Source organism: Oncorhynchus nerka, linkage group LG26, assembly GCF_034236695.1.
Source record: "Oncorhynchus nerka isolate Pitt River linkage group LG26, Oner_Uvic_2.0, whole genome shotgun sequence".
Classification (NCBI taxonomy): domain Eukaryota; kingdom Metazoa; phylum Chordata; class Actinopteri; order Salmoniformes; family Salmonidae; genus Oncorhynchus; species Oncorhynchus nerka.
Window position 1 is genome coordinate 53,164,852 of NC_088421.1, and position 21,637 is coordinate 53,186,488.

At 52.6% G+C, this 21,637-nt stretch overlaps 1 protein-coding gene across 1 annotated transcript in view; it reads right to left on the reverse strand.

The window, feature by feature from the left end:
* Nucleotides 1-21,637, reverse strand: part of flii (FLII actin remodeling protein) — a 113,173-nt gene that overhangs the window by 26,949 nt on the left and 64,587 nt on the right. The window contains 6 exon segments of the mRNA XM_065010891.1: nucleotides 2,964-3,103; nucleotides 6,580-6,669; nucleotides 7,914-8,012; nucleotides 8,695-8,886; nucleotides 11,066-11,170; nucleotides 20,516-20,687. Coding sequence (XP_064866963.1) covers nucleotides 2,964-3,103; nucleotides 6,580-6,669; nucleotides 7,914-8,012; nucleotides 8,695-8,886; nucleotides 11,066-11,170; nucleotides 20,516-20,687 — 798 coding nt within the window.

Here is a 21,637-nt window from a genome sequence, read left to right on the forward strand (position 1 = left end):
CAGACCTACAGTCCTCCTACAGTCCTGAGAAAGACCTACAGTCCTGAGACAGACCCACAGTCCTCCTACAGTCCTGAGACAGACCTACAGTCCTGAGACAGACCTACAGTCCTGAGACAGACCTACAGTCCTCCTACAGTCCTGAGACAGACCTACAGTCCTGAGACAGACCTACAGTCCTGAGACAGACCTACAGTCCTGAGACAGACCTACAGTCCTCCTACAGTCCTGAGACAGACCTACAGTCCTGAGACAGACCTACAGTCCTCCTACAGTCCTCCTACGGTCCTGAGACAGACCTACAGTCCTCCTACAGTCCTGAGACAGACCCACAGTCCTCCTACAGTCCTGAGACAGACCTACAGTCCTCCTACAGTCCTGAGACAGACCTACAGTCCTCCTACAGTCCTGAGACAGACCTACAGTCCTCCTACAGTCCTGAGACAGACCTACAGTCCTGAGACAGACCTACAGTCCTGAGACAGACCTACAGTCCTGAGACAGACCTACAGTCCTCCTACAGTCCTGAGACAGACCTACAGTCCTGAGACAGACCTACAGTCCTCCTACAGTCCTACAGTCCTGAGACAGACCTACAGTCCTGAGACAGACCTACGGTCCTGAGACAGACCTACAGTCCTCCTACAGTCCTAAGACAGACCTACAGTCCTGAGACAGACCTACAGTCCTGAGACAGACCCACAGTCCTGAGACAGACCCACAGTCCTGAGACAGACCTACAGTCCTCCTACAGTCCTGAGACAGACCTACAGTCCAACTAGTCCTCCTACAGTCCTGAGACAGACCTACAGTCCTGAGACAGACCCACAGTCCTGAGACAGACCTACAGTCCTCCTACAGTCCTGAGACAGACCTACAGTCCAACTACAGTCCTCCTACAGTCCTGAGACAGACCTACAGTCCTGAGACAGACCTACAGTCCTCCTACAGTCCTCCTACGGTCCTAAGACAGACCTACAGTCCTCCTACAGTCCTGAGACAGACCTACAGTCCTGAGACAGACCTACAGTCCTCCTACAGTCCTGAGACAGACCTACAGTCCTGAGACAGACCTACAGTCCTGAGACAGACCTACAGTCCTCCTACAGTCCTGAGACAGTCCTACAGTCCTGAGACAGACCTACAGTCCTGAGACAGACCTACAGTCCTGAGACAGACCTACGGTCCTGAGACAGACCTACGGTCCTGAGACAGACCTACAGTCCTCCTACAGTCCTAAGACAGACCTACAGTCCTGAGACAGACCTACAGTCCTGAGACAGACCCACAGTCCTGAGACAGACCCACAGTCCTGAGACAGACCCACAGTCCTGAGACAGACCCACAGTCCTGAGACAGACCCACAGTCCTGAGACAGACCCACAGTCCTGAGACAGACCCACAGTCCTGAGACAGACCTACAGTCCTCCAACAGTCCTGAGACAGACCTACAGTCCTCCTACAGTCCTGAGACAGACCTACAGTCCAACTAGTCCTCCTACAGTCCTGAGACAGACCTACAGTCCTGAGACAGACCTACAGTCCTGAGACAGGACCCACAGTCCTGAGACAGACCCACAGTCCTGAGACAGACCTACAGTCCTCCTACAGTCCTGAGACAGGCCTACAGTCCTGAGACAGGCCTACAGTCCTGAGACAGGCCTACAGTCCTGAGACAGGCCTACGGTCCTGAGACAGACCTACGGTCCTGAGACAGACCTACGGTCCTGAGACAGACCTACGGTCCTGAGACAGACCTACGGTCCTGAGACAGACCTACGGTCCTGAGACAGACCTACAGTCCTGAGACAGACCTACAGTCCTGAGACAGACCTACAGTCCTCCTCCAGTCCTGAGACAGACCTACAGTCCTCCTCCAGTCCTGAGACAGACCTACAGTCCTCCTCCAGTGCTGAGACAGTCCTCCTCCAGTCCTGAGACAGACCTACAGTCCTCCTACAGTCCTGAGACAGACCTACAGTCCTCCTACAGTCCTGAGACAGACCTACAGTCCTGAGACAGACCCACAGTCCTCCTACAGTCCTGAGACAGACCTACAGTCCTCCTACAGTCCTGAGACAGACCTACAGTCCTGAGACAGACCTACAGTCCTGAGACAGACCCACAGTCCTCCTACAGTCCTGAGACAGACCCACAGTCCTCCTACAGTCCTGAGACAGACCTACAGTCCTGAGACAGACCTACAGTCCTGAGAGAGACCTACAGTCCTCCTACAGTCCTGAGACAGACCTACAGTCCTCCTACAGTCCTGAGACAGACCTACAGTCCTCCTACAGTCCCGAGACAGACCTACAGTCCTCCTCCAGTCCTGAGACAGACCTACAGTCCTCCTCCAGTCCTGAGACAGACCTACAGTCCTCCTCCAGTCCTGAGACAGACCTACAGTCTCCTCCAGTCCTGAGACAGACCTACAGTCCTCCTCCAGTGCTGAGACAGTCCTCCTCCAGTCCTGAGACAGACCTACAGTCCTCCTACAGTCCTGAGACAGACCTACAGTCCTCCTACAGTCCTGCGACAGACCTACAGTCCTCCCACAGTCCTGAGACAGACCTACAGTCCTCCCACAGTCCTGAGACAGACCTACAGTCCTGAGACAGACCTACAGTCCTCCTACAGTCCTGAGACAGACCTACAGTCCTCCTACAGTCCTGAGACAGACCTACAGTCCTCCTCCAGTCCTCCTCCAGTCCTGAGACAGTCCTACAGTCCTCCTCCAGTCCTGAGACAGACCTACAGTCCTCCTACAGTCCTGAGACAGACCTACAGTCCTCCCACAGTCCTGAGACAGACCTCCAGTCCTGAGACAGACCTACAGTCCTGAGACAGACCTACAGTCCTGAGACAGACCTACAGTCCTCCTACAGTCCTGAGACAAACCTACAGTCCTCTGTCTGTCTGTCTGTCTGGTGTGAGTGAGTGAGTGAGGTGTGGTGTGTGTGTACCTGCACAGGAAGACGTAACAGTCCTGTGTGTGGAAGTGTCCAAACTCCTCCTCCGGCAGACGAGCAAACTTCTTCCCCTCCAACACGAATCCCTCCATTCCATCCAGATCCTCATTCCACTCCTCCATCATCTGCTCTGCCTGGAGAGAGGAGGAGGGGGGGGGGGAGAGAGAGGGGAGGGGGATCGAGGGAGGAAGGGGAGAGAGGGAGGAAGGGGAGAGAGGGGAGGGGAGAGAGGGAGGAAGGGGAGAGAGGGGAGGGGGGAGAGAGGGAGGAAGGGGAGAGAGGGAGGAAGGGGAAGGGGAGAGAGGGAGGAAGGGGAGGGGGAGAGGGAGGAAGGGGAGAGAGGGGAGGAGGGGAGAGAGGGAGGTGGAGAGAGGGAGGAGGGGGAGAGAGGGGAGGTGGAGAGAGGGAGAGAGGGGAGGGGAGAGAGGGGAGGGGGAGAGAGGGAGAGAGGGGAGGGGGAGAGAGGGGAGAGAGGGGAGGGGGAGAGAGAGAGGAGGGGAGAGAGAGGAGGGGGAGAGAGGAGGGAGAGAGAGGGAGGAAGGGGAGAGAGAGGAGGGGGAGAGAGGGAGGAAGGGGAGAGAGGGAGGAAGGGGAGAGAGAGGAGGGGGAGAGAGGGAGGAAGGGGAGGGGAAAGAGCGGGGAGGAGGGAGAGGGAAGAGGAAGAGGAGGGAGAGGGAGGAGGAAGAGGGAGAGGAAGAGGGAAGAGGGAGGAGGAAGAGGGAAGAGGAAGGAGAGGGAAGAGGGAGAGGGAAGAGGGAGAGGGAAGAGGGAGAGGGAAGAGGGAGAGGGAAGAGGGAGAGGGAAGAGGGAAGAGGGAAAGGGAAGAGGGAGAGGGAAGAGGGAGAGGGAAGAGGGAGAGGGAAGAGGGAGAGGGAAGAGGGAGGAGGGAGAGGGAAGAGGGAGAGGGAAGAGGAAGGAGAGGGAAGAGGAAGGAGAGGGAAGAAGAGGAAACATGAAAAAGCTGCCACTAATAACAACACATTCCTGTGGATCCGCTCTGTAGCGCCAGCGACCAGGAGAGACGGGGTTCCATGGCAACAAGGGTGAATAAAGTGCTGAAGACGACGTTGAAACAGTCCTAACAAGTCCTAAAAACAGCGGCTGTATTCGCTGACAGTCTCTCATCCTGGTTCTGTCATGTCATCCACGACACTGTGCTGCTGGAGGCTGCAGACGCCATGATCTGAGCTATCTGATTGGCCAGAGGTAGGCCAACAATTGATTTGATTTGTTCTCTGGGCCAGGCGGCTAGGCGGAGTTTGTACCTTCAGACACATGAAGTGGTTCAAAATGGGAACGCACTCAGAGCACAGGGCATCTGAATCAACAGCCCCTACCTCCATCAGAGGGGGGCTGAATCAACTGCCCCTACCTCCAACAGAGGGGGGCTGAATCAACTGCCCCTACCTCCAACAGAGGGCATCTGAATCAACTGCCCCTACCTCCAACAGAGGGGGGCTGAATCAACAGCCCCTTCCTCCAACAGAGGGGGGCTGAATCAACAGCCCCTACCTCCATCAGAGGGTGGCTGAATCAACTGCCCCTACCTCCAACAGAGGGCATCTGAATCAACTGCCCCTACCTCCAACAGAGGGGGGCTGAATCAACAGCCCCTACCTCCAACAGAGGGGGGCTGAATCAACTGCCCCTACCTCCAACAGAGGGGGGCTGAATCAACTGCCCCTACCTCCAACAGAGGGGGGCTGAATCAACAGCCCCTTCCTCCAACAGAGGGGGGCTGAATCAACAGCCCCTACCTCCATCAGAGGGAGGCTGAATCAACTGCACCTACCTCCATCAGAGGGGGGCTGAATCAACAGCCCCTACCTCCATCAGAGGGGGGCTGAATCAACTGCCCCTACCTCCAACAGAGGGGGGCTGAATCAACAGCCCCTTCCTCCAACAGAGGGGGGCTGAATCAACAGCCCCTACCTCCATCAGAGGGGGGCTGAATCAACAGCCCCTACCTCCATCAGAGGGGGGCTGAATCAACTGCCCCTACCTCCATCAGAGGGGGGCTGAATCAACAGCCCCTACCTCCAACAGAGGGGGGCTGAATCAACTGCCCCTACCTCCAACAGAGGGCATCTGAATCAACTGCCCCTACCTCCAACAGAGGGGGGCTGAATCAGGGGGTTGTCTGGGGAGGAAGAGGGCTGTTTACCTCAGGGGGTTGTCTGTGGAGGAAGAGGGCTGTTTACCTCAGTGAGGACCATGGGGGGTTGTCTGGGGAGGAAGAGAGCTGTTTACCTCAGTGCGGACCATGGGGGGTTGTTAGAGGAAGAGGGCTGTTTACCTCAGTGAGGACCATGGGGGGTTGTTAGAGGAAGAGGGCTGTTTACCTCAGTGAGGACCATGGGGGGTTGTCTGGGGAGGAAGAGGGCTGTTTACCTCAGTGCGGACCATGGGGGTTGTTAGGGAGGAAGAGGGCTGTTTACCTCAGTGAGGACCATGGGGGTTGTCTGGGGAGGAAGAGGGCTGTTTACCTCAGTGAGGACCATGGGGGTTGTCTGGGGAGGAAGAGGGCTGTTTACCTCAGTGAGGACCATGGGGGTTGTCTGGGGAGGAAGAGAGCTGTTTACCTCAGTGAGGACCATGGGGGTTGTCTGGGGAGGAACAGGGCTGTTTACCTCAGTGAGGACCATGGGGGTTGTCTGGGGAGGAAGAGGGCTGTTTACCTCAGTGAGGACCATGGGGGTTGTCTGGGGAGGAAGAGAGCTGTTTACCTCAGTGAGGACCATGGGGGGTTGTTGGGGAGGAAGAGGGCTGTTTATCTCAGTGAGGACCATGGGGGTTGTTGGGGAGGAAGAGGGCTGTTTACCTCAGTGAGGACCATGGGGGTTGTCTGGGAGGAAGAGGGCTGTTTACCTCAGTGAGGACCATGGGGGGTTGTTAGGGGGGGTTGTCTGGGGAGGAAGAGGGCTGTTTACCTCAGTGAGGACCATGGGGGTTGTCTGGGGAGGAAGAGGGCTGTTTACCTCAGTGAGGACCATGGGGGTTGTCTTGGGAGGAAGAGGGCTGTTTACCTCAGTGAGGACCATGGGGGTTGTCTGGGGAGGAAGAGGGCTGTTTACCTCAGTGAGGACCATGGGGGTTGTCTGGGGAGGAAGAGAGCTGTTTACCTCAGTGAGGACCATGGGGGTTGTCTGGGGAGGAAGAGGGCTGTTTACCTCAGTGAGGACCATGGGGGTTGTCTGGGGTGGAAGAGGGCTGTTTACCTCAGTGAGGACCATGGGGGTTGTCTGGGGAGGAAGAGGGCTGTTTACCTCAGTGAGGACCATGGGGGGTTGTCTGGGGAGGAAGAGGGCTGTTTACCTCAGTGAGGACCATGGGGGTTGTCTGGGGAGGAAGAGGGCTGTTTACCTCAGTGAGGACCATGGGGGGGTTGTCTGGGGAGGAAGAGGGCTGTTTACCTCAGTGAGGACCATGGGGGGTTGTCTGGGGAGGAAGAGGGCTGTTTACCTCAGTGAGGACCATGGGGGGTTGTCTGGGGAGGAAGAGGGCTGTTTACCTCAGTGAGGACCATGGGGGGGTTGTCTGGGGAGGAAGAGGGCTGTTTACCTCAGTGAAGACCATGGGGGGTTGTCTGGGGAGGAAGAGGGCTGTTTACCTCAGTGAGGACCATGGGGGGTTGTCTGGGGAGGAAGAGGGCGGTGAGGTCAGCCTTCATCTCGTCTTTCTTCTCAGCATCCTTCTTGACCTGAGACAGACAAGAGAGGTCACACATTTTATAGACTTAATTTGAATCCACCAATCAGGATCCAAACATGAGAAAGGTCCCTTCTGCATGGTACTAAAGGGCTTTACTCAAAGCCAGTGGCAGGTCATTAGCAAAGATAGAAACAAGTCAAAGGGGCCTAGAAAGCTGCCCTGGGGAATTCCTAATTCTACCAGTAAGGGTCCTAGACAGCTGCCCTGGGGAATTCCAGGGTTAGAGTTAGGGGTCAGGGTTAAAGGTCAAGAGTTAAGGCACCATCAAGTAGCAAAGTAAAGGATCATTAGAAGAGCTACACCAAACTAGTTGCTAGCTAGCTAGCATACCCCCCTACACCAAGCTAGTTGCTAGAGGAAGCTAACTAGCATACCCCCCTACACCAAACTAGTTGCTAGAGGAAGCTAACTAGCATACCCCCCTACACCAAGCTAGTTGCTAGAGGAAGCTAACTAGCATACCCCCCTACACCAAGCTAGTTGCTAGAGGGAGCTAACTAGCATACCCCCCTACACCAAGCTAGTTGCTAGAGGGAGCTACCTAGCACACCCCCCTACACCAAACTAGTTGCTAGAGGGAGCTAACTAGCATACCCCCCTACACCAAGCTAGTTGCTAGAGGGAGCTAGTTAGCATACCCCCCTACACCAAGCTAGTTGCTAGAGGGAGCTACCTAGCATACCCCCCAACACCAAGCTAGTTGATAGAGTGAGCTAGCTAGCATACCCCCCTACACCAAGCTAGTTGATAGAGGGAGCTAGCTAGCATACCCCCCTACACCAAGCTAGTTAATAGAGGGCGCTAGCTAGCTAACATACACCCCTACACCAAGCTAGTTGATAGCTAGCATACACCCCTACACAACAGGTCGTGTTACTCACCTTCCGCTGTAGCTAGCTAGCATACACTCCTACACCAAGCTAGTTGATAGCTAGCATACACCCCTAAACAACAGGTCATGTTACTCACCTTCCGCTGTAGCTAGCTAGCATACACCCCTACACCAAGCTAGTTGATAGCTAGCATACCCCCCTACACAACAGGTCATGTTACTCACCTTCCGCTGTAGCTAGCTAGCATACACCCCTACACCAAGCTAGTTGATAGCTAGCATACCCCCCTACACAACAGGTCATGTTACTCACCTTCCCCTGTAGCTAGCTAGCATACCCCCCTACACCAAGCTAGTTGATAGCTAGCATACACCCCTAAACAACAGGTCATGTTACTCACCTTCCCCTGTAATCCTTGCTGTTGCTCTACACTCTCAGCTGCTCTGGTGTAGTCCACCTTCAGGACATCATCCCAGTTCTGAAACTTAGACTTAAACACCTGGAGACAAAGAGACAGAGAGAGAGAGGAGTTATAATGTCATGTCAACTCTTGTTAAGTATTTCTCTTACTCTTGCCAAGTCATTTGACCCCTGGCCAAGTCATTTAACCCCTGGCCAAGTCATTTGACCCCTGGCCAAGTCATTCGACCCCTGGCCAAGTCATTTGACCCCTGGCCAAGTCATTTGACCACTGGCCAAGTCATTTGACCCCTTGCCAAGTCATTTGACCCCTTGCCAAGTCTCTCTCCAGGAACAGGGTAGGAGTTAAAACCTCCAGGAGGGTCTCTCTCCAGGAACAGGGTTGGAGTTAAAACCTACAGGACGGTATCTCTCCAGGAACAGGGTAGGAGTTAAAACCTACAGGAGGGTCTCTCTCCAGGAACAGGGTTGGAGTTAAAACCTCCAGGAGGGGAGCTCTCCAGGAACAGGGTTGGAGTTAAAACCTACAGGAGGGTCTCTCTCCAGGAACAGGGTTGGAGTTAAAACCTCCAGGAGGGTTTCTCTCCAGGAACAGGGTTGGAGTTAAAACCTACAGGAGGGTCTCTCTCCAGGAACAGGGTTGGAGTTAAAACCTACAGGAGGGTCTCTCTCCAGGAACAGGGTAGGAGTTAAAACCTACAGGAGGGTCTCTCTCCAGGAACAGGGTTGGAGTTAAAACCTCCAGGAGGGTATCTGCCTACCTGACACTCTGTCCCCTCCAGGTTCCTGGTAACAGTAGCGTGTTTGGGGCGGTGCAGCATAGTGCAGACTTCCTGTCCCAGCTTCAGGGCGGCTGCTCTCACCAGACGAGGAGACTTCCTCCCGATCCAGATAAACACATCAGACAGACAGTCCAGGATGTACACTCCTTTAGTGTCCAGCAGGGTCTGGAGCTAGAGACACAGAGATGAGAGAGACACATACACTCCTTTAGGTGTCCAGCAGGGTCTGGAGCTAGAGACACAGAGATGAGAGAGAGACATACACTCCTTTAGGTGTCCAGCAGGGTCTGGAGCTAGAGACACAGAGATGAGAGAGAGAGACATACACTCCTTTAGGTGTCCAGCAGGGTCTGGAGCTAGAGACACAGAGATGAGAGAGAGAGACATACACTCCTTTAGTGTCCAGCAGGGTCTGGAGCTAGAGACACAGAGAGAGAGACATACACTCCTTTAGGTGTCCAGCAGGGTCTGGAGCTAGAGACACAGAGATGAGAGAGAGACATACACTCCTTTAGTGTCCAGCAGGGTCTGGAGCTAGAGACACAGAGATGAGAGAGAGACATACACTCCTTTAGGTGTCCAGCAGGGTCTGGAGCTAGAGACACAGAGATGAGAGAGAGACATACACTCCTTTAGTGTCCAGCAGGGTCTGGAGCTAGAGACACAGAGATGAGAGAGAGACATACACTCCTTTAGGTGTCCAACAGGGTCTGGAGCTAGAGACACAGAGATGAGAGAGAGACATACACTCCTTTAGGTGTCCAACAGGGTCTGGAACTAGAGACACAGAGATGAGAGAGAGAGACATACACTCCTTTAGGTGTCCAACAGGGTCTGGAGCTAGAGACACAGAGATGAGAGAGAGACATACACTCCTTTAGGTGTCCAGCAGGGTCTGGAGCTAGAGACACAGAGATGAGAGAGAGACATACACTCCTTTAGGTGTCCAGCAGGGTCTGGAGCTAGAGACACAGAGATGAGAGAGAGAGACATACACTCCTTTAGGTGTCCAGCAGGGTCTGGAGCTAGAGACACAGAGATGAGAGAGAGACATACACTCCTTTAGGTGTCCAGCAGGGTCTGGAGCTAGAGACACAGAGATGAGAGAGAGAGACATACACTCCTTTAGTGTCCAGCAGGGTCTGGAGCTAGAGACACAGAGATGAGAGAGAGAGACATACACTCCTTTAGGTGTCCAGCAGGGTCTGGAGCTAGAGACACAGAGATGAGAGAGAGAGACATACACTCCTTTAGGTGTCCAGCAGGGTCTGGAGCTAGAGACACAGAGATGAGAGAGAGACATACACTCCTTTAGTGTCCAGCAGGGTCTGGAGCTAGAGACACAGAGATGAGAGAGAGAGACATACAGTCCTTTAGGTGTCCAGCAGGGTCTGGAGCTAGAGACACAGAGATGAGAGAGAGAGACATACACTCCTTTAGTGTCCAGCAGGGTCTGGAGCTAGAGACACAGAGATGAGAGAGAGAGACATACACTCCTTTAGTGTCCAGCAGGGTCTGGAGCTAGAGACACAGAGATGAGAGAGAGACATACACTCCTTTAGTGTCCAGCAGGGTCTGGAGCTAGAGACACAGAGATGAGAGAGAGACATACACTCCTTTAGGTGTCCAGCAGGGTCTGGAGCTAGAGACACAGAGATGAGAGAGAGAGACATACACTCATTTAGGTGTCCAGCAGGGTCTGGAGCTAGAGACACAGAGATGAGAGAGAGACATACACTCCTTTAGGTGTCCAACAGGGTCTGGAGCTAGAGACACAGAGATGAGAGAGAGAGACATACACTCCTTTAGGTGTCCAGCAGGGTCTGGAGCTAGAGACACAGAGATGAGAGAGAGGCATACACTCCTTTAGGTGTCCAGCAGGGTCTGGAGCTAGAGACACAGAGATGAGAGAGAGACATACACTCCTTTAGGTGTCCAGCAGGGTCTGGAGCTAGAGACACAGAGATGAGAGAGAGAGACATACACTCCTTTAGGTGTCCAGCAGGGTCTGGAGCTAGAGACACAGAGATGAGAGAGAGACATACACTCCTTTAGGTGTCCAGCAGGGTCTGGAGCTAGAGACACAGAGATGAGAGAGAGACATACACTCCTTTAGGTGTCCAGCAGGGTCTGGAGCTAGAGACACAGAGATGAGAGAGAGACATACACTCCTTTAGGTGTCCAGCAGGGTCTGGAGCTAGAGACACAGAGATGAGAGAGAGACATACACTCCTTTAGGTGTCCAGCAGGGTCTGGAACTAGAGACACAGACAGACAGAGACTGATTATAACAGAAGAGGTTACACAGTTTAACTACACCATAGTTACCCCATAGTTACACCATAGTTACCAGTCGTAGTTCCGGCAGTTTGTCCAGTTTGACCTTCTCTTTGTGTTCCACTGACAGCTTGTAGTTGATTTGAGGGAGCTCCAGATATCCCAGACCCAGACCCACCTAGACAACAACAACAACAACAACAACATTAGCCCAGACCCACCTAAACAACAACAACAACATTAGCCCAGACCCAGACCCACCTAGACAACAACATTAGCCCAGACCCAGACCCACCTAGACAACAACATTAACCCAGACCCACCTAGACAACAACATTAACCCAGACCCACCTAGACAACAACATTAGCCCAGACCCAGACCCACCTAGACAACAACATTAACCCAGACCCACCTAGACAACAACATTAGCCCAGACCCAGACCCACCTAGACAACAACATTAACCCAGACCCACCTAGACAACAACATTAACCCAGACAACAACATTAGCCCAGACCCACCTAGACAACAACATTAGCCCAGACCCACCTAGACAACAACATTAGCCCAGACCCACCTAGACAACAACATTAGCCCAGACCCACCTAGACAACAACATTAGCCCAGACCCAGACCCACCTAGACAACAACATTAACCCAGACCCACCTAGACAACAACATTAACCCAGACAACAACATTAGCCCAGACCCACCTAGACAACAACATTAGCCCAGACCCACCTAGACAACAACATTAGCCCAGACCCATCTAGACAATAACATTAACCCAGACCCACCTAGACAACAACATTAACCCAGACCCACCTAGACAACAACATTAGCCCAGACCCAGACCCACCTAGACAACAACATTAACCCAGACCCACCTAGACAACAACATTAACCCAGACCCAGACCCACCTAGACAACAACATTAACCCAGACCCACCTAGACAACAACATTAGCCCAGACCCAGACCCACCTAGACAACAACATTAACCCAGACCCACCTAGACAACAACATTAACCCAGACCCACCTAGACAACAACATTAGCCCAGACCCAGACCCACCTAGACAACAACATTAACCCAGACCCACCTAGACAACAACATTAACCCAGACCCACCTAGACAACAACAACATTAACCCAGACCCACCTAGACAATAACATTAACCCAGACCCACCTAGACAACAACATTAACCCAGACCCAGACAACAACATTAGCCCAGACCCAGACCCACCTAGACAACAACATTAGCCCAGACCCAGACCCACCTAGACAACAACATTAGCCCAGACCCATCTAGACAACAACATTAGCCCAGACCCATCTAGACAACAACATTAACCCAGACCCACCTAGACAACAACATTAGCCCAGACCCATCTAGACAACAACATTAACCCAGACCCACCTAGACAACAACATTAGCCCAGACCCACCTAGACAACAACATTAGCCCAGACCCAGACCCACCTAGACAACAACATTAACCCAGACCCACCTAGACAACAACATTAGCCCAGACCCACCTAGACAACAACATTAGCCCAGACCCAGACCCACCTAGACAACAACATTAACCCAGACCCACCTAGACAATAACATTAGCCCAGACCCATCTAGACAACATTAGCCCAGACCCACCTAGACAACAACATTAACCCAGACCCACCTAGACAACAACATTAACCCAGACCCACCTAGACAACAACATTAACCCAGACCCACCTAGACAACAACATTAGCCCAGACCCAGACCCACCTAGACAACAACATTAACCCAGACCCACCTAGACAACAACATTAACCCAGACCCACCTAGACAACAACATTAACCCAGACCCAGACCCACCTAGACAACAACATTAGCCCAGACCCACCTAGACAACAACAACATTAGCCCAGACCCAGACCCACCTAGACAACAACATTAACCCAGACCCACCTAGACAACAACATTAACCCAGACCCACCTAGACAACAACATTAACCCAGACCCACCTAGACAACAACATTAGCCCAGACCCACCTAGACAACAACATCATCATGATTAGAGGTCAGGGGTCAGAGGGTACCTTGTATAGTTTGGGTCGTACGGGTGTGATGTCATCAGGGACGTGTCTGATTAGAGGTCAGGGGTCAGAGGTCAGAGGGTACCTTGTATAGTTTGGGTCGTACGAGTGTGAAGTCATCAGGGACGTGTCTGATTAGAGGTCAGGGGTCAGAGGGTACCTTGTATAGTTTGGGTCGTACGGGTGTGAAGTCATCAGGGACGTGTCTGATTAGAGGTCAGAGGGTACCTTGTATAGTTTGGGTCGTACGGGTGTGAAGTCATCAGGGACGTGTCTGATTAGAGGTCAGAGGGTTACCTTGTATAGTTTGGGTCGTACGGGTGTGAAGTCATCAGGGACGTGTCTGATTAGAGGTCAGAGGTCAGGGGGTTACCTTGTATAGTTTGGGTCGTACGGGTGTGAAGTCATCAGGGACGTGTCTGATTAGAGGTCAGGGGTCAGAGGGTACCTTGTATAGTTTGGGTCGTACGGGTGTGAAGTCATCAGGGACGTGTCTGATTAGAGGTCAGAGGGTACCTTGTATAGTTTGGGTCGTACGGGTGTGAAGTCATCAGGGACGTGTCTGATTAGAGGTCAGAGGTCAGGGGGTTACCTTGTATAGTTTGGGTCGTACGGGTGTGAAGTCATCTGGGACGTGTCTGATTAGAGGTCAGGGGTCAGAGGGTACCTTGTATAGTTTGGGTCGTACGGGTGTGAAGTCATCAGGGACGTGTCTGATTAGAGGTCAGAGGGTACCTTGTATAGTTTGGGTCGTACGGGTGTGAAGTCATCTGGGACGTGTCTGATTAGAGGTCAGAGGTCAGAGGTCAGGGGGTACCTTGTATAGTTTGGGTCGTACGGGTGTGAAGTCATCTGGGACGTGTCTGATTAGAGGTCAGAGGTCAGGGGGTACCTTGTATAGTTTGGGTCGTACGGGTGTGAAGTCATCTGGGACGTGTCTGATTAGAGGTCAGAGGTCAGGGGTACCTTGTATAGTTTGGGTAAACGGGTGTGAAGTCATCTGGGACGTGTCTGATTAGAGGTCAGAGGTCAGGGGGTACCTTGTATAGTTTGGGTCGTACGGGTGTGAAGTCATCTGGGACGTGTCTGATTAGAGGTCAGAGGTCAGGGGGTACCTTGTATAGTTTGGGTCGTACGGGTGTGAAGTCATCTGGGACGTGTCTGATTAGAGGTCAGAGGTCAGGGGTTACCTTGTATAGTTTGGGTCGTACGGGTGTGAAGTCATCTGGGACGTGTCTGATTAGAGGTCAGAGGTCAGGGGGTTACCTTGTATAGTTTGGGTCGTACGGGTGTGAAGTCATCAGGGACGTGTCTGATTAGAGGTCAGGGGTCAGAGGGTACCTTGTATAGTTTGGGTCGTACGGGTGTGAAGTCATCTGGGACGTGTTTGATTAGAGGTCAGGGGTCAGAGGTCAGGGGGTTACCTTGTATAGTTTGGGTCGTACGGGTGTGAAGTCATCTGGGACGTGTCTGATTAGAGGTTAGAGGTCAGGGGGTTACCTTGTATAGTTTGGGTCGTACGGGTGTGAAGTCATCAGGGACGTGTCTGATTAGAGGTCAGGGGTCAGAGGGTACCTTGTATAGTTTGGGTCGTACGGGTGTGAAGTCATCAGGGACGTGTCTGATTAGAGGTCAGAGGGTACCTTGTATAGTTTGGGTCGTACGGGTGTGAAGTCATCTGGGACGTGTCTGATTAGAGGTTAGAGGTCAGGGGGTACCTTGTATAGTTTGGGTCGTACGGGTGTGAAGTCATCTGGGACGTGTCTGATTAGAGGTCAGAGGTCAGAGGGTACCTTGTATAGTTTGGGTCGTACGGGTGTGAAGTCATCTGGGACGTGTCTGATTAGAGGTTAGAGGTCAGAGGTCAGGGGGTTACCTTGTATAGTTTGGGTCGTACGGGTGTGAAGTCATCAGGGACGTGTCTGATTAGAGGTTAGAGGTCAGGGGGTTACCTTGTATAGTTTGGGTCGTACGGGTGTGAAGTCATCTGGGACGTGTCTGATTAGAGGTCAGAGGTCAGGGGGTTACCTTGTATAGTTTGGGTCGTACGGGTGTGAAGTCATCTGGGACGTGTCTGATTAGAGGTCAGGGGTCAGAGGTCAGGGGGTACCTTGTATAGTTTGGGTCGTACGGGTGTGAAGTCATCTGGGACGTGTCTGATTAGAGGTCAGAGGGTACCTTGTATAGTTTGGGTCGTACGGGTGTGAAGTCATCTGGGACGTGTCTGATTAGAGGTCAGGGGTCAGAGGGTACCTTGTATAGTTTGGGTCGTACGGGTGTGAAGTCATCTGGGACGTGTCTGATTAGAGGTCAGGGGTCAGAGGGTTACCTTGTATAGTTTGGGTCGTACGGGTGTGAAGTCATCTGGGACGTGTCTGATTAGAGGTCAGAGGGTACCTTGTATAGTTTGGGTCGTACGGGTGTGAAGTCATCTGGGACGTGTCTGATTAGTCAGGGGTCAGAGGTCAGGGGTACCTTGTATAGTTTGGGTCGTCGGGTGTGAAGTCATCTGGGACGTGTCTGATTAGAGGTCAGGGGTCAGAGGGTACCTTGTATAGTTTGGGTCGTACGGGTGTGAAGTCATCTGGGACGTGTCTGATTAGAGGTTAGAGGTCAGGGGTCAGAGGGTACCTTGTATAGTTTGGGTAAATACGGGTGTGAAGTCATCAGGGACGTGTCTGATTAGAGGTCAGAGGTCAGGGGTACCTTGTATAGTTTGGGTCGTACGGGTGTGAAGTCATCAGGGACGTGTCTGATTAGAGGTTAGAGGTCAGAGGTCAGGGGGTTACCTTGTATAGTTTGGGTCGTACGGGTGTGAAGTCATCTGGGACGTGTCTGATTAGAGGTTAGAGGTCAGGGGGTACCTTGTATAGTTTGGGTCGTACGGGTGTGAAGTCATCAGGGACGTGTCTGATTAGAGGTTAGAGGTCAGGGGGTTACCTTGTATAGTTTGGGTCGTACGGGTGTGAAGTCATCAGGGACGTGTCTGATTAGAGGTCAGAGGTCAGGGGGTTACCTTGTATAGTTTGGGTCGTACGGGTGTGAAGTCATCTGGGACGTGTCTGATTAGAGGTCAGAGGTCAGGGGGTTACCTTGTATAGTTTGGGTCGTACGGGTGTGAAGTCATCAGGGACGTGTCTGATTAGAGGTCAGAGGTCAGGGGTTACCTTGTATAGTTTGGGACGGGTGTGAAGTCATCTGGGACGTGTCTGATTAGAGGTTAGAGGTCAGAGGTCAGGGGTTACCTTGTATAGTTTGGGTCGTACGGGTGTGAAGTCATCAGGGACGTGTCTGATTAGAGGTCAGAGGTCAGGGGTTACCTTGTATAGTTTGGGTACGGGTGTGAAGTCATCAGGGACGTGTCTGATTAGAGGTCAGAGGTCAGAGGTCAGGGGGTTACCTTGTATAGTTTGGGTCGTACGGGTGTGATGTCATCAGGGACGTGTCTGATTAGAGGTCAGGGGTCAGAGGTCAGAGGGTACCTTGTATAGTTTGGGTCGTACGAGTGTGAAGTCATCAGGGACGTGTCTGATTAGAGGTCAGGGGTCAGAGGGTACCTTGTATAGTTTGGGTCGTACGGGTGTGAAGTCATCAGGGACGTGTCTGATTAGAGGTCAGAGGGTACCTTGTATAGTTTGGGTCGTACGGGTGTGAAGTCATCAGGGACGTGTCTGATTAGAGGTCAGAGGGTTACCTTGTATAGTTTGGGTCGTACGGGTGTGAAGTCATCAGGGACGTGTCTGATTAGAGGTCAGAGGTCAGGGGGTTACCTTGTATAGTTTGGGTCGTACGGGTGTGAAGTCATCAGGGACGTGTCTGATTAGAGGTCAGGGGTCAGAGGGTACCTTGTATAGTTTGGGTCGTACGGGTGTGAAGTCATCAGGGACGTGTCTGATTAGAGGTCAGAGGGTACCTTGTATAGTTTGGGTCGTACGGGTGTGAAGTCATCAGGGACGTGTCTGATTAGAGGTCAGAGGTCAGGGGGTTACCTTGTATAGTTTGGGTCGTACGGGTGTGAAGTCATCTGGGACGTGTCTGATTAGAGGTCAGGGGTCAGAGGGTACCTTGTATAGTTTGGGTCTGAAGTCATCAGGGACGTGTCTGATTAGAGGTCAGAGGGTACCTTGTATAGTTTGGGTCGTACGGGTGTGAAGTCATCTGGGACGTGTCTGATTAGAGGTCAGAGGTCAGAGGTCAGGGGTACCTTGTCAGAGGGTGTGAAGTCATCTGGGACGTGTCTGATTAGAGGTCAGAGGTCAGGGGGTACCTTGTATAGTTTGGGTCGTACGGGTGTGAAGTCATCTGGGACGTGTCTGATTAGAGGTCAGAGGGTACCTTGTATAGTTTGGGTCGTACGGGTGTGAAGTCATCTGGGACGTGTCTGATTAGAGGTCAGAGGTCAGGGGGTACCTTGTATAGTTTGGGTCGTACGGGTGTGAAGTCATCTGGGACGTGTCTGATTAGAGGTCAGAGGTCAGGGGTACCTTGTATAGTTTGGGTCGTACGGGTGTGAAGTCATCTGGGACGTGTCTGATTAGAGGTCAGAGGTCAGGGGTTACCTTGTATAGTTTGGGTCGTACGGGTGTGAAGTCATCTGGGACGTGTCTGATTAGAGGTCAGAGGTCAGGGGTTACCAGTTTGGGTCAAGGCGGGTGTGAAGTCATCAGGGACGTGTCTGATTAGAGGTCAGGGGTCAGAGGGTACCTTGTATAGTTTGGGTCAACGGGTGTGAAGTCATCTGGGACGTGTTTGATTAGAGGTCAGGGTCAGAGGTCAGGGGGTTACCTTGTATAGTTTGGGGTAACGGGTGTGAAGTCATCTGGGACGTGTCTGATTAGAGGTTAGAGGTCAGGGGTTACCTTGTATCGGGTGTGAAGTCATCAGGGACGTGTCTGATTAGAGGTCAGGGGTCAGAGGGTACCTTGTATAGTTTGGGTCGTACGGGTGTGAAGTCATCAGGGACGTGTCTGATTAGAGGTCAGAGGGTACCAGGGGTCACGGGTGTGAAGTCATCTGGGACGTGTGATTAGAGGTTAGAGGTCAGGGGTACCTTGTATAGTTTGGAAAATACGGGTGTGAAGTCATCTGGGACGTGTCTGATTAGAGGTCAGAGGTCAGAGGGTACCTTGTATAGTTTGGGACGGGTGTGAAGTCATCTGGGACGTGTCTGATTAGAGGTTAGAGGTCAGAGGTCAGGGGTTACCTTGTATAGTTTGGGTAAAAAAGACGGGTGTGAAGTCATCAGGGACGTGTCTGATTAGAGGTTAGAGGTCAGGGGGTTACCTTGTATAGTTTGGGTCGTACGGGTGTGAAGTCATCTGGGACGTGTCTGATTAGAGGTCAGAGGTCAGGGGGTTACCTTGTATAGTTTGGGTCGTACGGGTGTGAAGTCATCTGGGACGTGTCTGATTAGAGGTCAGGGGTCAGAGGTCAGGGGGTACCTTGTATAGTTTGGGTCGTACGGGTGTGAAGTCATCTGGGACGTGTCTGATTAGAGGTCAGAGGGTACCTTGTATAGTTTGGGTCGTACGGGTGTGAAGTCATCTGGGACGTGTCTGATTAGAGGTCAGGGGTCAGAGGGTACCTTGTATAGTTTGGGTCGTACGGGTGTGAAGTCATCTGGGACGTGTCTGATTAGAGGTCAGGGGTCAGAGGGTTACCTTGTATAGTTTGGGTCGTACGGGTGTGAAGTCATCTGGGACGTGTCTGATTAGAGGTCAGAGGGTACCTTGTATAGTTTGGGTCGTACGGGTGTGAAGTCATCTGGGACGTGTCTGATTAGAGGTCAGAGGTCAGGGGTACCTTGTATAGTTTGGGTCGTACGGGTGTGATGTCATCTGGGACGTGTCTGATTAGAGGTCAGGGGTCAGAGGTCAGGGGGTACCTTGTATAGTTTGGGTCGTACGGGTGTGAAGTCATCTGGGACGTGTCTGATTAGAGGTCAGGGGTCAGAGGGTACCTTGTATAGTTTGGGTCGTACGGGTGTGAAGTCATCTGGGACGTGTCTGATTAGAGGTTAGAGGTCAGGGGTCAGAGGGTACCTTGTATAGTTTGGGTCGTACGGGTGTGAAGTCATCAGGGACGTGTCTGATTAGAGGTCAGAGGTCAGGGGTTACCTTGTATAGTTTGGGTCGTACGGGTGTGAAGTCATCAGGGACGTGTCTGATTAGAGGTTAGAGGTCAGAGGTCAGGGGGTACCTTGTATAGTTTGGGTCGTACGGGTGTGAAGTCATCTGGGACGTGTCTGATTAGAGGTTAGAGGTCAGGGGGTACCTTGTATAGTTTGGGTCGTACGGGTGTGAAGTCATCAGGGACGTGTCTGATTAGAGGTTAGAGGTCAGGGGGTTACCTTGTATAGTTTGGGTCGTACGGGTGTGAAGTCATCAGGGACGTGTCTGATTAGAGGTCAGAGGTCAGGGGGTTACCTTGTATAGTTTGGGTCGTACGGGTGTGAAGTCATCTGGGACGTGTCTGATTAGAGGTCAGAGGTCAGGGGGTTACCTTGTATAGTTTGGGTCGTACGGGTGTGAAGTCATCAGGGACGTGTCTGATTAGAGGTCAGAGGTCAGGGGGTTACCTTGTATAGTTTGGGTCGTACGGGTGTGAAGTCATCTGGGACGTGTCTGATTAGAGGTTAGAGGTCAGAGGTCAGGGGGTTACCTTGTATAGTTTGGGTCGTACGGGTGTGAAGTCATCAGGGACGTGTCTGATTAGAGGTCAGAGGTCAGGGGGTTACCTTGTATAGTTTGGGTCGTACGGGTGTGAAGTCATCAGGGACGTGTCTGATTAGAGGTCAGAGGTCAGAGGTCAGGGGGTTACCTTGTATAGTTTGGGTCGTACGGGTGTGAAGTCATCAGGGACGTGTCTGATTAGAGGTCAGGGGTCAGAGGTCAGGGGTTACCTTGTATAGTTTGGGTCGTACGGGTGTGAAGTCATCAGGGACGTGTCTGATTAGAGGTCAGAGGTCAGGGGGTTACCTTGTATAGTTTGGGTCGTACGGGTGTGAAGTCATCAGGGACGTGTCTGATTAGAGGTCAGAGGGTACCTTGTATAGTTTGGGTCGTACGGGTGTGAAGTCATCAGGGACGTGTCTGATTAGAGGTCAGAGGGTACCTTGTATAGTTTGGGTCGTACGGGTGTGAAGTCATCTGGGACGTGTCTGATTAGAGGTTAGAGGTCAGAGGTCAGGGGGTTACCTTGTATAGTTTGGGTCGTACGGGTGTGAAGTCATCAGGGACGTGTCTGATTAGAGGTCAGAGGTCAGGGGGTTACCTTGTATAGTTTGGGTCGTACAGTACGGGTGTGAAGTCATCAGGGACGTGTCTGATTAGAGGTTAGAGGTCAGAGGTCAGGGGGTACCTTGTATAGTTTGGGTCGTACGGGTGTGAAGTCATCAGGGACGTGTCTGATTAGAGGTCAGAGGTCAGAGGTCAGAGGGTACCTTGTATAGTTTGGGTCGTACGGGTGTGAAGTCATCTGGGACGTGTCTGATTATCTCTTCAGGTTGTCCTCCCAGAACCTCCCAGAAGTTAGGAGGTTCCTGACTCTGCTGCAGGGTGGTGATCTCTGCCTTCCCCTTACGCTCGTTCTTATTGATCTTCTCTGCAAACAGCCTACACACACACACACACACACACACACACAGTCAGAGACATTCCTGGGTAGGATTGTTCCCCTGAACAAGGCAGTTAACCCACCGTTCCCCTGAACAAGACAGTTAGCCCACCGTTCCCCTGAACAAGACAGTTAGCCCACCGTTCCCCTGAACAAGGCAGTTAACCCACCGTTCCCATGAACAAGGCAGTTAACCCACCGTTCCCCTGAACAAGGCAGTTAACCCACCGTTCCCCTGAACAAGGCAGTTAACCCACCGTTCCCCTGAACAAGGCAGTTAACCCACCGTTCCCCTGAACAAGGCAGTTAACCCACCGTTCCCTGAGCAAGGCAGTTAACCCACCGTTCCCCTGAGCAAGGCAGTTAACCCACCGTCTCCCTGAGCAAGGCAGTTAACCCACCGTTCCCCTGAGCAAGGCAGTTAACCCACCGTTCCCCTGAGCAAGGCAGTTAACCCACCGTTCCCCTGAGCAAGGCAGTTAACCCACCGTTCCCCTGAGCAAGGCAGTTAACCCACCGTTCCCCTGAGCAAGGCAGTTAACCCACCGTTCCCCTGAACAAGGCAGTTAACCCACCGTTCCCCTGAACAAGGCAGTTAACCCACCGTTCCCCTGAACAAGGCAGTTAACCCACCGTTCCCCTGAGCAAGGCAGTTAACCCACCGTTCCCCTGAGCAAGGCAGTTAACCCACCGTTCCCTGAGCAAGGCAGTTAACCCACCGTTCCCTGAGCAAGCAGTTAACCCACCGTTCCCTGAGCAAGGCAGTTAACCCACCGTTCCCTGAACAAGGCAGTTAACCCACCGTTCCCTGAACAAGGCAGTTAACCCACCGTTCCCCTGAACAAGGCAGTTAACCCACCGTTCCCCTGAACAAGGCAGTTAACCCACCGTTCCCCTGAACAAGGCAGTTAACCCACCGTTCCCCTGAACAAGGCAGTAAACCCACCGT